At 37.1% G+C, this 18,642-nt stretch overlaps 1 protein-coding gene across 4 annotated transcripts in view; it reads right to left on the minus strand.

Moving 5' to 3' along the window:
- Positions 1–3,554: 3,554 nt before the first annotated feature.
- rgs14b (regulator of G protein signaling 14b) overlaps positions 3,555–18,642 on the minus strand; it is a 29,710-nt gene continuing 14,622 nt past the window's right edge. For 3 of the 4 annotated variants that reach the window (XM_046867808.1, XM_046867809.1, XM_046867810.1), the window contains 12 exons: positions 17,603–17,695; positions 16,502–16,645; positions 15,531–15,710; positions 13,983–14,109; positions 13,846–13,889; positions 13,536–13,745; positions 13,113–13,189; positions 8,336–8,462; positions 7,213–7,294; positions 6,032–6,081; positions 4,754–4,859; positions 3,555–4,650 (listed from right to left, as the gene is read on the minus strand). In XM_046867808.1, the coding sequence (XP_046723764.1) occupies positions 4,352–4,650; positions 4,754–4,859; positions 6,032–6,081; positions 7,213–7,294; positions 8,336–8,462; positions 13,113–13,189; positions 13,536–13,745; positions 13,846–13,889; positions 13,983–14,109; positions 15,531–15,710; positions 16,502–16,645; positions 17,603–17,695 (1,539 nt within the window). In that variant the 3' untranslated portion in view covers positions 3,555–4,351. The remainder of the gene's footprint in view (positions 4,651–4,753; positions 4,860–6,031; positions 6,082–7,212; positions 7,295–8,335; positions 8,463–13,112; positions 13,190–13,535; positions 13,746–13,845; positions 13,890–13,982; positions 14,110–15,530; positions 15,711–16,501; positions 16,646–17,602; positions 17,696–18,642) is intronic. The other variant, XM_046867811.1, reaches the window with a different exon arrangement.

Consider the following 18,642-nt stretch of genomic DNA (forward strand, 5'->3'; position numbering starts at 1 on the left):
AGGCATGCTCCCTTGATAGCACATTTAGAAGCCACCTGTCTGATCTCAAAATATGATTTTTTTCAGCATAAATAACTATTCAACCATTTTATCTGTGTAGTGGAAGAACCAGGAGATTGGGTTTTGGAGAGCTTTTAAAAGTTTGGGTGTGTGACTAGATGTGTTAAATATTCTGAGTGAAACTATATATTCTTTATCTTTCTAAAGCAGTTTTCACCACTTTCCATTTTACTTCATATAATTAAACAGGTTCTAGGACTCGGAAAGGAACCTTCGAAGGTCCCTCCAGAATGGCAAACCAAAGAACCCTCTATGCTTCTCTAGGTCAGCTGTAAAATAAAAGGCCAACTTGGACCTGCTATTCAGAGTTATGCTTTTCTCTGATAATGTGAAACTCATTGAGTTTTTGTCTCTCACTGCAAGAGAACTAATTCAGTATAGTTCCTTGAAGATTACTTGAAAGCTCTCATGATGTGTTGTGATGTGATGACTAACATCATTAAACCGAGACGATGAGTTTTTCGTGATGTTGGAGAGATCTTTATGTAGACATGAAGCAAGGGCGAATTCCCAGCGATTACATTGTCAAAAGGTAGTCGTTAGGCATTGTGGGTAATTTTCTGTAACTATTAACCAAAGTCAGACAAGCGTTTAAATGTTTTTTTAAATCTCATTATAAAACAGCTATAATATATAGCTTATATAAAATAGCTTAGTGTTTAAGCCATTGGACTTTGGATCTAAAGAGTTAAAATTCCAGCCATTCCTTGGCCCCTTAACAAGGCCCCTATCCCCATCACTGCTTAGTTTTATGAGTAAGCTAAATGTAAGTCGCTCTGTATAAGGGCGACTATCAAATGCCATAAATGTAAATGTATGTAAATATTTAAGCATAAAACACAGGTTATTCCATCTAAACCCAACCAGCATCTTCAGTCTTCAGCATTAACCGAGTTCATCTCCAGAGTTTCCTATCAAACATTTGAAAGCAGAGTGACGTCAAAGAAATTTAAATGCGCTCAACTGATTTTGACGTTTGGCGTTTCAGTATGACTGGTCGTTCCATCAGTTAAGCAGGAAAATGTTTAGTCAAGAAAGCAAAGAAAGCAAACCATACCGAGTTTGCCAGGTTTCTTGTGTAGGAATCTTACACAATATATCAGATACAGACCTTCAAAAAGGTCCTAAAATCATTTACAAATTAACAAACAAAAAATTCCATGATCTAATAGTGCCTGAGTGGATTTAACATAATCCAGACACTCCCTCCAGAAGCAGTTAGTTAGCCACCAGAGAATACCAGCTTTTCAAACCCCCTTTGGAACTAACAAATAAATTATGGACATATACATATATTGTGAAGAAAAAAGATCAGCCAGCAAAACCAGCAGCTACAACGACTATCCTCATCATCCATGAACATTTTCCTTGTTCCTTGTGACATCTCAGTCATAAACAGACATCAATGAAAAGTCTTTAAACAGTTGATTAATCTCAGTTGTTTCGGAGGCATGAGCATGTATGTTTCCCTTCGCTCGACTCTTGTCCCTGAACTTTGAAAAAGTGAACCAGTCGGGAATGAAGCAGGAATCGTCTCATCTCAGCGTGGTTCCATTCGGTGCAGCAATTACAGACAGGCAATTATCATGAGCAACCCAGTGAGCATATTTGCCTGGAAAACACTCCAAAATCACTTCTTACAGCAGGAACAAATAGTGTAATTGCGACCCACAAGGGCTTTAAAATGAACTCTTACCTTGCTGAGACTGAGGATGCTGGTTAAGTCTATCCTGCTGTTGGTGACAAGAAAATAGAGGCGACAGAGTAAACAGGAAAACCCCCACCGAGTATGGACACAGCTCTAGAGAACGATTTAGAAATGTGTGATTTCTACACACACACACAGAAAGAACCCAGGCGGCTAATCGTTAAAGAGCAAAACCTCCACCTTGTAGACACTGCTTGCTTTCTATAGCTCTTATTCTCTTAATCCTCTCTCTCGTTTTCTACTTTCTCCTGCCCCACCTTCCTCTTAACCAACGCCACCCACCCCCCCCTTTCCCCATCCGCCTTTCCACTCCTTCATCTTGGATGTCTAAATCTGTGATGGATGATTCTTGCTCTGAATTTGATTAGGGCTTACCTCCTCTTCACTGTCTGTTCAGGAGTACATTGATACGTCTCCTGGAAGTCACTTTCTGAAGAGAGTGAGAAAGCCTGAGAGAGAGATGTGCAGAGAACGGGATGTGCCTGTGTGTGTGTGTGTGTGTGTGTGTGTGTGTGTGTGTGTGTGTGTGTGTGTGTGTGTGTGTGTTCGTGCGTCTACATTCCTCTCTTTCTCTCTACTCTGTGTGTGTGTGTGTGTGTGTGTGTGTGTGTGTGTGTGTGTGTGTGTGTGTGTGTGTGTGTTTATGCATTATGAGGCAGGAAAAAAGCGCCACAGGCATCCATCAGCATCAGGAGGCCAAACAGATCACCCGCCATCCATTATCTCCTCCGCCATCCTCATTCCCTTTCCATGTCCTTTATATTTTTATTTATAACATTTGGCAGATGCCCTTATCTAGAGCAACTTACATTTTCATTTCATTTATAAAAGTGAGTAGATATGGGGTTAAGGTCCTTACTCAGGGGCCCGGGAGTGGCATTTTAATGTAGTTGGGATTTGAAATCACGACCTTGAGATCAAATGCCTTAACCAATAAGCTACCATGTCTTTCAACCACCACACACAGGAGGACACACTGCTGAACAATGACACCATATTACAACCTGCTATAAACATCTTAAAGCTCTTTCCCCTGTCAAAACCCCTGAAAGATCTGCATTAGCAACCTGCTCATTACAATTATGATCAGTTACAGATTCGTCACTCCAGAATTGGGCTTTGAACTCATTTTTTTGCAAAATAATCATTATTTGGTCATTGTTACAGAGCAAAAAACGTATAAAGAGTTTACCTCAGGAAAGACTCATTCCAATTAGAATCCAAGAGTGCATAGTTACAATAATTGCATTTCCAGATCTAATTAAAATAAAGCTCAAAGTTTTCTGCTAAAAGGCATTTTAAATATTAACATCACTGTCTGAGACAGAGGAGACACATGAGCATCTTTGGCTCAATACTATTACGTTTATATTGCTTCACATGAAACAGTGAGATCTGAAAATCATAAGCCATGTTGACACTCAAACGTTTTCGTTTAAAAACGCATTTTTTTTTTCTCTGTTTCTCCATCTTTCTCTCCTTGTGTTTTTAGTCAGCAAAACGTTGCTTTGAAAAAAAACGCTCTCCAAAATGGCTCAATTTGAAAACGCCGTTTTCACATCGGAGTGTAGGCCGTGCAAACGAAGGGTTTTAATGCACTGTTAATTATTGCTGCGACGTTCCAAAAAGCTGCAAAGTAAATAAATGCCAGGCAAAAATGATGCTGGTCGAATCGTCTTACATTTTTGCTCATGCGCAGTACAGGGACGTGAGGGTTTTCAAACGTTTCGGTGTGAATAAGCAACTTTTAGGATACAACAGAAAACTAAAGTTTGGACGAGGAGCGTTTTTAGATGCAAACGCAGTTTTTTTATTAATCCAGATTAGTGTAGATTTAGCCTGTCCCGGAGGCGCCTTGGAAAATTCTGGGTGTGAGCAAGAACAATTCAATATAATGCTGTTTCTGATTCTGATTTTAAAACTAAAACCAAAATCAGGTTTTTTTTGGCTAGCTAAACTAGCTAGCCAAATCTTTAAATGATTTACAGTATGAAAGTGTATTTTTATTAAACTTAAGATATGAGTTTGATGCAATTTCCTGCTGTAAATATAATAAAGTTAACAATCAAACTAACGTTTAAGGGAAATCGTTGCTACAGTGGTAACTATGAGCAGCAAATCGAAAAAACAAACAAACAAAAAAAAACAACATGGTTGCCTTGCTTCATGCATCTCAGAGGAAGCCCATGAGCCCATGATAGGGAAGGGCTGGCTGGTGAGTGGGAATAAGTAAAGAGCAAATTATGGAAAAAATGGAAAATATATTGATATTAATATAAGATTTTAAAAATATATATATATTGATATAAAATACATGTAATAAAAATGCAGTCTAAAGGCAAAAAAAAGTAATCCAGGGTTTTAAAGCAACTGATATATATTTAACAGCCATTTTCAAATAAATACACTCCACTGAACATTAACACTTTGCTGATCTACAAGAACTGTAAACATCTTATTCCGTCCTCCAACCAAGTCCCGCAAGCTCTTTGAGCCGAGTGTCCTCTGTTTCCTAAGCAGCCTTCATGTTCAGTGCAAACACTCTCAAAATAAAAATAACATCCATTACAGCCGGGCTCCGGCTCATACCACTGTTTCCCGAGCTGGATTCGAATGCTTTTTAGATCCCATCCTGTCTACAGGCTCTGTGGAGCAAAGTGAAGACTTAGAAGAATTCACCACATCTCCTTCTGTGCATGAAGTGGGGTCTGGCGATATGAATCCCTGGGGAGATGTGCTTCTTTGCTCCTCCTGCCGTTCCTCTTCCTCATCACGTTCCTCCACCTGGAGAAAATCGGGCAGGATGAGTTCTTCTTTTTTCAGGAGGCCCCGCTGGTCATCGGCACTGCAGCCCTGAGCTCGGTTCAACAGCTCCACCAGACCTTTAACAGTTTCATCCAAGAAGACAGCGAGAAGTCAACATTCCAGCTCCGAACAGATCAACTGATGTACACGAGCAGTGTGATTTTGAAGACAAAACCTTACCTTCCATATCATAGGCTCTTCTCAGAGAAGGGTTTTTCTGTTTGGGATTTGATCGATAAAGTGTGTTCAAAGAGCTCGGGTCGACATCCACAGCGCCTCGGCGTCCCTGGGGAAATAATACTACATCAGAATGTCACATCATTTTTTTTTTTGTTTTATTTATCCACAGTCATAAATCTTGTGTAGGTGTTACTTTATCACATGTGTGTGTGTTGAGGAAAACCAAACACCAGAAATAAGCGTTCCTATTCAGCGGTTGATGGAGTACAGTGGAACCTCGATACTTATGACCTTGACACTCGCGACCTCTGCAGTTGCCGACTTTTTATTTGGAACCTAAGAGCAACTCGCGGAAAATCTGATAGTTGGCGAGAAGCCGCGAGTCATTGATGACAAGTAATTTACCATTTTTGTTGAGTTTACACTACAGTACATGTACAATTCCCCTTATAAAAAAGGAACCATCAAAAGGAGATTCAAAACCTCACGTTTTTTTGTTACTCGGGGGTTATAGAACGTAACCACCCGCGAGTATCGAGGTTGCACTGTACATGGAGTTAAAGTAGAGATACACTCTGTAAAATATTCTCCACTGTCCAAGGTACTGTAATTCATTATGGTTATAATGTTCCTATTATCAGTTTTGTTACAAGCATCTTTGCTTAATCAACTCAGTTTATGTGAAAAGACTCTAATGTTACTCTTAGCACACTAATCAAATAATAGGATGATAATAATTATTTAAAACACTGATTAAATTCTATTAAAATGATCACAAGCCCAAAACCTTCTTTTAAAAAAAACGCATAAATAAGGCCACGGGTGTTGTGGCAAGTTGCAGTCAGGAGTTTCTTCCAACATTTATTCCTTTAAAAATGTTCTACCTGCTTTTGAACTGATGACGAATTGTATGTTTGTGTAGATACCACCAAGCGGCAATCAAAACATATACAAAACTTAGTAGATGATATTGGCATAAGCTGTTTTAATGGCAAGTAACTTGGCCTAAGCAACATTTTTTAAAAATCTCTCAACATACTTCTGCCTCTTAGACTTTTCAAGTCTTTTTTTCTCCTACCCTGATTGGTGGTTACTGTATGCTGGAGCTTTTTATTCAATAAAAAAGTACTTTCCAGTAATAAGCTACTTAAGTACAGTAACAAATTACATCTATTTTGTAACTGTCTACCACTTTTCCTATTGAAGTGATTGAACAATCATTTTGTCAAATCATTTTAATTTCAAGTAACAGGTGTTAGTATTTTCTTTTCTCATTACCTGTAAAGATGAAATAGCAGTTGTGTTGGAGCCAAGGCCCTGGTCCATACCTGACCATAATAGATAAATCCATTAAGATATGTATGTATAATAGTGAGTCATTTCAATACATCTACAAGGTTCCAAACTTTGGTTAAAAAAACTTACATTAAACTGGGTCTTGGATTTTATATTTATATGTCTATAAAATTTACGAGAGGTCAGAGCGTGTTTAAAGTTTGAGCGCCACATAACACAAATTCATAGAGACACAATCTACACAGGCACTGGCCCTCTTGCGTGGTGGGGGGCAATCCAGTCATCGTGCTAGCGACCCGCTCAAGCAAGAGATGAACAGAAAATGTTAAGAGACAATGCAGTCCAAGTAAATAGGCGTAATGATGAAGGCAAATCTGACAATGGCGATCTCAAAGGATTCATGCTGTTCTGGTAAAACTGGGGCTGTTGCCAGGATCCAGATGAGATTTTTGTGAGTTTTGCACATTACAAACATTTTGTGCATTATGGTCTTTTTTTTATTTTTATGAAGAACCTATGATGAAAAATGAATCCACTATAAGGGGAAAAAAATTACAGCTAGTGCAACAATTAGAATGTTTTCCAGTTTAAAACAAATGATTGACAACTAAGATCGGGATGCTCTTTTTTAACACCCATTCCACACATAGTCCCCATTTGCTGTTATAATAACCTAAATTTTTCTGTGGAGATGTTCCACTAGATTTTAGAGTGTGCTTGTGGGGATTTGTACTCATTTAGCCACAAGGGTGTTAGTAAAGTCAGGTGTAGCATGAGGAGGTCTGGGTTCATATTCATATCAAAAGTGTTCAATAGGGTTGTAGATATCTATAGCAGGAGATCTTCTACTTCAACCAATGCAAAGTAGTAATCTTAATGGAGCTGTCTTTATGCACAAGGTCATTAACAGCTGGTAGGGATAGATAGATAGATAGATAGATAGATAGATAGATAGATAGATAGATAGATAGATAGATAGATAGATAGATGGATGGATGGATGGATGGATGGATGGATGGATGGATGGATGGATGGATGGATGGATGGATGGATGGATGGATGGATAGATAGATAGATAGATAGATAGATAGATAGATAGATAGATAGATAGATAGATAGATAGATAGATAGAAAGTATTCACACTGTTGGAAGGAACAAATACCTTGTACTTTGTCTAATATTAGTGTCTTGTTAGCCAGATTGGTGACGATTGTGTTCATGTTTATCAGCTCTTGGCTTCCTTTCTGAGAGAGCACAAACAACGGGAGATGGAACGGTTTACACAAATCATTGCACATAGATGCACATTGTCATCATTTAAAACTGAACAACATGCAGCATATTTTACCAAGAATCTCTGATAAGCAATAAAAATCACCCAGTCTACTACATTCACACAAGAAAGAAAAAATAATCAAAACACAAACTAGTGGTTTAAATCATTGTTGTACTGAAAATACGTTGGTCATTGTGGCAAAAAATCTAATGTGCTGTTTTAAAAAGTGCTATTTTATAAAAAAATAAATAAAAAAATAAAAAATAAAGTTCAATTCATTATTTACTGTATAAGGAGCTGATCATACTAAATTAAAATAATATATTAAAATAGTATATTAAAATAGTATAGTGTATGATTAGCAAAGTTGCAATTGGATATATTTTTTAACTTCCTGTCGACGCAACGCAATTCTCAGCAAGCACCACAGCACTTCACCACCAACACTAGGCAACGCTGACGGTAGCCGACTGACTGTACTGATTTCAATTACACACTCGCACACAACACAAAGCATTGCTTAGCGTCTATTATTATACGCCAGATGTACCAAATCCTGAAATTTTGGTTATTTACAGTTTCTTGAATTTTGGTTTCACAGTTTCCGCTCATGGTCTACTCCTGTTTGTCCTGACCTTTGCTGGTCTTTGACTATAACCCTATTATCAGGATAGTTGTTATAGATTCTTAAATTTTCGAACCTGCTTTCGAACCCGAGCATGCTTTCACAACGTGACAGTTTATATATATATATATATATATATATATATATATATATATATATATATATATATATATATATATATATATATATATATACAGTATATATATATATATATATGTGACATTATTTAAATGTTCTGCTTTTCAGTAATATATTATAATAGGCTTCTAAACAGTCTTTTTATTTATGATTGTTTTAATTTTGCACCTTTTTGCAACTGATAGAGAAAGAAAAGTACTTCTGAGCAAAATGGTTCTTTTCCGTTATTTGGCATTTGGTGCTCACCATGGTGACAAAGACATCCTGGGGTCGGAGGCGGTGTTTTTGGAGAAGTGAAGTCAACACCTCCTGTAGGGTCTTGTTGGATTTCACCACCATAGCCACACTCTTACCTGTGAAAGCTACCTCCAGACTGGGGAAAACACAAAATGCAAAATTAGCAAATGAACATCTTCAGTGTTAAGGAAAGGATCAAACTCAAGATTTATTGCATATAAAAACAATTGGTGTATTATACACACAATGTACAGCAAGTATAGGATAAAACAATGGGCTTATAATACAAACGTACTGTATGCCTGCAGCAGATGATACTTTGGTCATGAACCAAAAATTGCAGTACTGGACTTATGTGATGCAAGAGAAAAGCTTTCACCCTCTTATTGAGTGTTTATCTCTGGCCAAGATCCAAAGTAGCATGATTAGCCAATGCTCTTGAAATGCAATGGCAACACTAGCTAATCATATACATCTGTTAGCTCATGTATTGTGGAACAAAGCGGTTAGTGCCTTCTCTTGGAGAGAAGATGTTTTCCGCTTTATTTGGTATCTGTCATATGACAGGGGAAAGCTGGCTGATCGAAATTGGTAAAAAAATGTCAAAGCAACAGGAAGTGAGCATACCTCCAAGACCTATCTATTAATCTAACTTTGCTAATGACTGAATTTGGCATTTTCATCATGAGCTGGCATTTTGCTTGCACTTTGGTTTAAACCATAGACAGCTGGTGGGTTTTTGCGTTCATTTCTTGTAGGTGTTGCTATTTGGGTCAACTGCGTGTGTGTGTGTGTGTGTGTGTGTGTGTGTGTGTGTGTGTGTGTGTGTGTGTGTGTGCTTTCAAATTGTTTAGAAAGTTTAATCTTGCTTTTGGTGACTTTTTTTGATATATCATAACTGAATTTGTCCTGTTATTCAAATTTTGTAAAGTTTAAATTCAGAATGTAGCGGAAGCAAAAAAAAAAAATTGGACTAATCTTCAATAAGACCATAAGGGGACACAAGGAGACCTCGAAATAAATATGCTTTAAGGTCAAATTCAAGGTCAAAATGTAACATTTTAAATAATTAAAATAGTATAAAGTAACATTGATAGACGCACAAATCTGTACTAGTAGTTTTAGTAGTAGAAGTATTAGTAGTAGTATAACACTTCAAGCTATGACAAAAGCAGTGAATAAAAAAATACAAACAAGAGACCACGCTGCAGTGTTTAACTCCAAAGCAAAGGAATCAAAAGCGTGAACGTTCTTGCACACAAATCACAATTGCACCTTCACCCATAAGAGGTCTAATCCACAACCAACTGACTCGAGTGAACATAAATGTAACTCGGCTCTGCTATGTTTATGCACATCCTTGGTGATTTTGCTGCAGCAAATTCAGCTGCTTTGCTTGTTGCCACAAATAAAAAAGTCTCTGAAAGGAAGCTGAAGTGTTTAGGGACCATTTTAAGATTAGCAAAGGTTGTGGTGAGACCACAGTTGTAGAAGACACTTTGGCATTTAGATGTTGTTTTTGTTGTTCTTTGCACTGCACACATGACTGAAATACATTTATGTTACAGAATTCAGACATTTCTCATGTGTTCTCTGACATTTTTGTTAACCTCAGATGCTTGGTTATGCAATATGATTATAAAGACGGTTGATATAAAGGTTGATGTTTTTTGCCTGGTTTCAAAAATAAAACTTCCTGCTAAATCTTGTAGACATTGCAGTCATGCCAATGTATCCCTGCTGAAAAAAAAATCAAGTAGCCATCACATGAATTCTAATAGTTTCCACTACAAACACCAGTAGATTTCAGCATGTGATCTACAAGTTGCCAAAGGTGTTCTATTAATCCTTAAATGGTATCAGACATTTACATTTACAGCATTTGTCAGAAGCCTTTATCCTGAGCGACTTACATTTATCTCCTTCATACAACTGAGCAGCGGTGGAGTTAAGGGCCTTGCTCAAGGGTCCAGAAGTGCCAGCTCGGTGTGGCTGAGATCTTCAGATCCTTTAACCACTAAGCTGCCACCTCCCTCACATCATGTTACCAATAGAAAGCAATAGATTAACCATAGAGACCCACAAAAACCATTATGACCAATAGATTTCCATTTAAACCACTACAATCGCATTATATGCAGCAAATGCAAATGCTATATGGTGTGTAATTATCACCCTATAGGGAATGAGTATGCTTAAATAATAATATATTCACTTTGAACTTGTTTCTATATTAAATTATATAAAAAATGTCCTATATAGCGCTGTCACTGGCAGAAACTCTTATCCCTGATTGCCACATCGTGAAGTTCCATCAATAATTTGCAGTACTACCATTTTATACAAAAATATATATATTTTTATAATTATCAGCTAATGTCAGCACTTTTATGTTTTGCCCAAATATCAAGTCCAAGTGTGCACTGGCTCTATTTCTACCTCTTTAACGTCTAATCAGGCTGAGAGCTGGACTTAACAGCATTACTGCAGAGACACGATGTTCCCCAGATGGAACATTTCTGCCCTAAAGCATTCAACTTGAGTGAACACTCAACTGTCGTTGAAAAGGTTACTCGTAATTAGACTAGCGAGGAAGTGTGTAGCCTGCTCCGGAGAAACATAGAACTTACAGTGCACAGAATATGTTATATAGTTACTTGGAAGACCACAGGGTTTGATTTTAGGTCCTATGTATTTAATTTTATACATACATGACCCTGGTGATATAATGAAAGACTTTAAAAGAAATATAGATACAAATAAATAATAGCTAAAAATTCCTTCTGGTACGGCATTTTATAACAAAATAATTATCCATGCAAATTGAATTACATTATATAAAATTACTATATCAAATATAATAAAATGCATAGAAATCAGAAGCGATGAGTATATATTTTGTATAATGTTGTAAAAAATGACTGAATATGTTACTGGATATCTACAGATCACAGATCTATAGGTTGAATTTAATGACCCTTTCTGTATACAATGGTATGGTATTACATTTTTCTTTTACAATTAGGAAGTTTTATCGACCACTCTGATTTTTATTTCTCAGTTCTCTCATTGCGCTTTCTCATCCTCATGCTTCAGATCAACCACAAATAAGACGCCTTTGCAATCTTTTGCAATCTGCATTTGCATTTTCACTGTCAACAAGGTAGACCTGTCAGTCGAACAGTGAGTGTTCCCAAGGAAATGCCAAACTTGGTTATGTGGGTGTTGGTGGTTGCAAATTCTAAACGTACAGTGATAGAAATGGCTTAGAACATATTTGGGTGGTTGTTGCTCAGTGGTTAAGATGTTGAATTTTTGATCAGAAGGTCATGAGTTAAAACCCCAGCACCACCAAGCCATCACTGCTGGACACTTGAGCAAGAACCGTAACCCTCAAGTTGTATAAATAAGATAATTGTAATTCACACTGGTTAAGTGTCTGTATTTTACTGAAGTATTTCCATTTGGGGAGACTTTAACTTTAACTTCACTACATGTCAAAATCAAATATCTTACTTTTAACTACATTTTGCTGTTTTTTGTTTTGTATTCGCTTCGATTGCCACTTGGTGGTATCTACTTATCACCAAAATACATATAAGAGAGGAATAAATGATGAAAGAAACTCCTGACTCGAACTCGATACAACACCCGTGACCTTATTGGCGTGATTTAGTTGAAAAGAAGGTTTTGGGCTCATGATTATTTGAATAGATATCAATCAGTGTTTGACTCATTAATATCACTCTATTAATAGATCTGTGTGCTGAGAGTCACATTCGAGTCTTTTCACATGAACTGAGTTGATGAAGTAAAGAGTCTTGTGATAAAAATGATAATGAGAACATTATAGTCATAACAAATCATAGTACTTTGGATACTTAAGTACATTTGAAGACAAATACTTTTGCGCTTTTCTCAAGTGAAAGTTTAAAGGGAGCACTTTCACTTTTATGGAGTCATATTATACCAAGTGTATCTCTATTTTAACTCAACTACATGGTTTGGGTACTTAGTCAACCACCCTTGGTTAAGATGTTGGACTTCTGATCACAAGGTCATGTGTTCAAATCCCAGCATCTCCAAGATGCCACTGATGTGCCAATAATACAAATTCTCATCTTTATAAATGAAATTGTTGTAATTTGCTCTGGATAAGGGCATCTTTTAAATCAGTGGTCCCCAACCTTTTTTGCGCCATGGACCGGATTAATGTCGGACAATATTTTTACGGACCGGTTTAATGTCAGACAATATTTTCACAGACTGGCCTTTAAGGTGTGGAAATACAACAAAATAAAATGATACGACCGGCATAAAAACTGGTATTTTCTAAACATAATATTAAATGTGAATCCACGTGAAGGTAGCGGCTTTACTTCGCTCTGGATAAGGGCGTCTGCTAAAATGTAGGTAAGACATGTGAACATGCATCAAGAGTGAGTCATAGACAGATGTGGCGGAGAGAATCTGATAATTTTCCAAAATAAAACATTGTTCAGAATCAGATAATAAATAAAATGGAAATAATGTAAGTATTCTTTCTCTGCGGCCCGGTACCAATTAACCCACTGTATGTATGTGGTTTAAAATCCAAGCAAATGCTATTACCAGCCTGGTTCAATATTTTAAACAACCAGAAGGTGTAGCTCATAATCTTTTTCATTTGTACAAATAGCACTAGGACTCAGATCTACTCAGCTGTCTACCTTTTCTGGTACAGCTCCTTGGCGATCCTATCAACGCAAGAAGTAACCGTAATTGAAGGTAGGGTGTGAACACTCACGCAAATGTCACTCGCAGCTCCAGAAGAACCTGCTGATCCTTTAGTACTGAGCTGTCTTGGTCCAAGGAAAGTGGTTGCTGTGGAAAATCTCAATTAGAATTTTGCAACACAAAGATACAATTAAAATAAATAGATTTATCCCTATAAGTTTATTCCTAATGAGCCAGAGGTAAAAGTGGTGAGCAAAAATGCCTTGAACTGATCTGTGGAAAAAACCTTGAAAGGGACCAGACTTAAAAGGGAACTTGTGACACAGAAAAGTGCAATTGTACACGATCCCCTTCTACAATGGCCAAAAAGCACAATTGTGAAATCAGGAAAGTCGTTACAGCTTTATTATGCAGTCTATTGTGCTGAGGAATTGTGTTGCGCTCTGAAAAAAAATTAATAAACACCTCAATAAAAGGAGTTGAAAGAACCCACCTTGTCTTTTCCCTGAAGGTAGATGATGATCTCAGACAGAGGAAGGCCTCTTTTTTCACACAGCCCTGTAAGCATGCGGCGAATGGTGATGCCGTGTCGGGCAGGGGTCAGTGAGGCCGTGCCATCAGGCAGAAACACGCAGCAATACTTATCAGCCGTGGTTTTAGAATCACTTGCAGAGTCAGTTGAACGAGCAACTAATCGTTCCACCTTCACCAACACACACACACACACACACACACACTCTTATGTCACAGGATATAAAGAATTTCTAATATTGTTACTTAGAACAAGGTTTATATCAGGTCACCTCTGCACAGTGAAAAGATCCAGGTCTTCCAGTCATTTGTGACTCTGTAATAAAATATATTTGAATAAATGACATTTACTCAGCTTGATTTTCTAACAAAAAGTTAGAATTCCTAGTCTTTTTATATTTAAACTCACCTCCCCAGGATCCTCTCTTCTCTTTTCGTTTCTCCCAGTTCATCTTTCCTTGAAGGGTTATTTTCCTCCTTTCTACCACGTCTTCTGTCTCTCCTCCTGCGATCTTGCCTATCTTCACCTTTGCCTTCTATTAAAATAAGACATTTGTCTTACAGACTGAATGAAGCACAGCCCAACCATATATACTAACATTCTGATAATAAAACTAATCAGTACTGTTGATAAAACTAATATGTTTACATATATATATATATATATATATATATATATATATATATATATATATATATATATATATATATATATATATATATATAATGTTTTATTTGACTAATATACACTGATCAGGCATAACATTATGACCACCAGCCTAATATTGTGTTGGTCCCCTTTTTGCTGCCAAAAAGTCCTGAGTATAAATTTTAACTTCTTCAGCAATTTAAGCTACAGTACAATGGCCAGCCTTCGCTCCCCATGTGCATCAATGAGCCTCGGCCGCCCGTGACCCTGTCGCCGGTTCACCACTGTTCCTTCCCTGGAGCACATTTAATAGATACTGAACACTGCAGACCAGAAACATCCCACAAGAGCTGCAGTTTTGGAGATGCTCTGACCCAGTCGTCTAGACGTCACAATTTGGCCAAACTCACTCAAATTCTTACACTTGCCCATTTTTTTGAGGACAAAATGTTTACTTGCTGTCTAATATATTTCCACCTTTTCCATGATAAAGGAATAATCAGTGTTATTCACTCATAATGTTATAATGCCTGGTAAGCTGGTTTCTTCACCAAGAAGTGGGTAGAAACTGTAACAAGCACTAATAGAGGACCATTGGGGCACAAATCCCGCTGCCCCACAAGTGACCTGTGATTGTTTTAATGAGTATCACACAGATAATATCCGTTATCGATAATATCCTTCATGTTCATCTTACAAATTGTAAGAATGGTGATGGAGATCAGACCTGACATTGAATTCCTTCAATATTATCCATTGAAATGCTTCAAAATGCCATAATTTCCAGTCTTTAGCATTTTAGAACCTTTTAATCTACACTATGTATCTGACTAGGTTTTTATCCAGCATAAATGCACTCATTGCTTAAAGTTATGACACCTGACTGCAATAAAGATGTTAGCAAAACGTTTGTGCATTGATCTTTCAAGACAAAATAGCTATTTTAAACTCTAACCTGCCTATACAGGGTTCCTCATGGGGTAGCATTTAAATAGCCTTTAGTATAAATAATACCTATACATTCATTATTTTTTTATGCCTGTATTGGGATCCAGAGGTCTGAGAGCACTAGTGAAAATGCTTCTATTTTGCAGTCTTTTCTAATTCAGTACAATGCTTGTTTGTTTTTAACAGAGTAGAACTGCAAAGTAGAATTTATGCCCCAACTACATCTATGATAAACTATAAAAAAGATTAAGAATTAAACCTATAATTTGCAATTCTGCAACTTAATGAGAACACTCATAATGCATTACTTAGGACATACTGTATGTACTTGAGCTCATAGTATATTGCTTTATTTTCTACCTCTTTCGATTTCTGCAGCTCCCTGGTTCCAGGGCTGCTGTGTCTGGCAGCCAGGGGAAGTTTAGCGCAGTGGCCGAGCTCTGGCAGGGATCTGCCCTCCACATTAGCCAGCATGCAATTCTGATAGAGCTGTGAGCGAACGAAGCGAGTGTAGCTGTCAAACTTCATCAGCTTAAAGATCTGTGCATTGAACGAGAGAAAAAGAAATACAAGAATGCCTCAGTTTGTGTCTAAGAGTTTTATTTTTAGTCTGTAATCAAATCTGGTACTAGATATGCTTGTTGCACTGACTACAGGAAGATTCAAACATAGCATTGTAAAAGTACTGGTTTACAGTAAAATAACAGGAAATGCAAACCATTTTTAGTTGAACACAAACCCCTTTTTCATGTACATTTATACCGTATGTTTGCTGAATTAGCACATCATAAAGGAAGTGGCGGCTAAGTGGTTAAGACTTTCAGTTAAACTTGAGAATGTCATGAGTTTGCTTTAAAGAACTGCTTAGTTTTAGGTTGTTCTTAAAATGTTTACATTATATGGACAAAAATATGTGGACACCTGACCATAAGATTTATATGTGCTATTCCACATTTAGTCCCCAGTTGCTGTTATAGTCACCTCTACTCCTCTGGGAAGATGTTCTCCTCACCTACATCAGTACCTGCCTTTCGTAATACCTTTGTGACTGATGAACACAAATATATAAACACACTCCAAAATCTGTGGAGGGAATTACAAGAGCAAATTGAGACTAAATGTGGAATGCAACCCTCAAACATCACATACTGTACTTATGACCAGGTGGGCCAATACTTTTGGAGATAGTGTGTGTGTGTGTGTGTGTGTGTGTGTGCTGACTATATATATATATATATATATATATATATATATATATATATATATATATATATATATATATATATATATATATATGAGTTGATGTATATAAGTTGCCAATTGTCCATTACCTGTTGCTGAGCTTTCTCGAACATATCAGGATGAGGCTTCTGTATATCCTGTTCATCAACACGACCCTTGTCGTCAATGTTGATAGGATTGCTGGCGCATTTGGACAGGTAACTGTTGTAGATTGAGAGAGCCTCCTTGATCAGCTAAGTAAGCAAAAGAAAGCAAATTAGACTGAGTCTATTGCAGTCATGTATTGAATAAGCACATTGTAGTTGTTTAAACTTAAATTTCACTTGTCACATACATTACTACACATACACAGTACAGAATGCAATTTTGAACACCCCATTTCACATTGAGTTCCCATTTGCTGTTATAATAACCTCCGCTCTTCCACTAGATTTTGGTCTCTCAGAATAAGAGGTTGGTATACATCAAGACTTTGTTCTGTTCTGGCACCGAGTTGGAGGAATGAACTACTTCTCCTACTTGTCTGAACAGCTGAGTCATCTTCAAATGACTGGTGAAGACTTACCTCTTCCTGAAACACTTGACCTAGCACTCATTTCCCTTGTTTGTTTTAGGTCTTTATGTTACAAAAATGTGCTATAATGATAAAATATATAAGTTTGCAACCTAGTAAACAAGTTTTGGTTTAATCAGTGATAGAGACTTCAAAGCACTTTTTTTTGGATAAGGGCTTCTGATAAATTCCGTAAATGTAAATTTACGTGTTGGACTAGAAGATCCTTAATGACCTGCTACAGAGCTCTGACCTCCTTTAGAATTCCTTTGACATGAATTGCAATGCTGACTGACATCCAGGCCTCCTCACCTCACCTACATCAGCACCTGACTTTACTAACTTCCTTGTGTCTGAATAAGCACAAATCTCCACAAAATCTAGTGAAACATCTTCCCAAAAAAATGGAGATTATTATTACGAATCTAATGATCTGGTGTCCACAAACATTTGTCCATACAGTGTACATAAGTGTGCCACTGGCTAATGTCTTATTAATTGAGAGGATAGATTAAAACGAAACTAGCACTGCCAGATTTTAACACTTTCCCAACAATAGATCAAATGCTTTTCTGTTGAGCCCACAGATTTTTGCTAGTTATCATTAGACTATAAAACATAACACACCATAACATACCTTTTCAGTATTATTGGCTGGTATCTTGCGGAAGTGCTCACACGCCACCCAGAAATTAATGTTCTCCACACTGACCTCGGACTTCAAAAACTCCTGTGAGCCAAATTTACATTACAGATTATACACTATATACTGACATAATGCATCTTTAAATAAACAGTGCAGCAATGTATTATCATCTTCAGCAGAAATAGAATTGAACACACTTAATCTCTATTGTCGGCTAAAAAAATGAGTATTTCTTGTTCTCCAGTCCCAACACTAAACATGTCCTCAACAGGTGCCCCAGCAATCTGCCCACCTCCACACTCCTTGACAATTAATGTGACTCATTATGTGGGCCGATGAAGGAAAAAAATATGGCTTCTTGTCGAGTGCTAAAGGCTTTGAAAAGATTCTGTAGCTGGGCAGGCTGTAAGCTTTAAAAAAAAAAAGGTAGCACTGATGTGAGTGAATTGTCTCAGCAGGGAAGCCGGCTTCTTTTAACATCGGTTCAAAACGAACACACCATCAAGTGGTAAAGGATAGAGAAGTGCCTCATTTAGAAATTCAGTATTGACTCACTTTAAAGAGGAAGCATTCTTAGCGAGTGCTCTGTTCACCTCGAATGCTCTCTTTGAAAATAAATTAAATTTGATTGATCTCCTTCCTGCTTCCTGCTGGTAAATGTTCGTCCTACACTCTTAAAATTGCTGCAGATTAATGCACCACATACACAAGATGCATTTCCTTTCGACTTTATCGTATACAAAGAGAATATGGGGAATCATTCCTTTTTTTTACTATACAGGTACTTGCTTGTTTTCTTGCGGTTTCTGGGTTCTGGGTTACATTAAGTTGTGGATGAAGTACACAAACCATATAGTTGAGTTAAAATAGAGATCTACATGGTAAAATATTACTTCAGTAAAAGTAAAATTGCTCCCGTTTAACAACTCAGTTGAGTAAAAGTACAAATGTATTTGCCTTTAAATGTACTTAAGTATCCAAAGTATTATGAATTATTTACTTTTTTACTTTATTAACTCAGTTTATGTGAC

Source organism: Silurus meridionalis, chromosome 15 (assembly GCF_014805685.1).
Source record: "Silurus meridionalis isolate SWU-2019-XX chromosome 15, ASM1480568v1, whole genome shotgun sequence".
NCBI lineage: Eukaryota > Metazoa > Chordata > Actinopteri > Siluriformes > Siluridae > Silurus > Silurus meridionalis.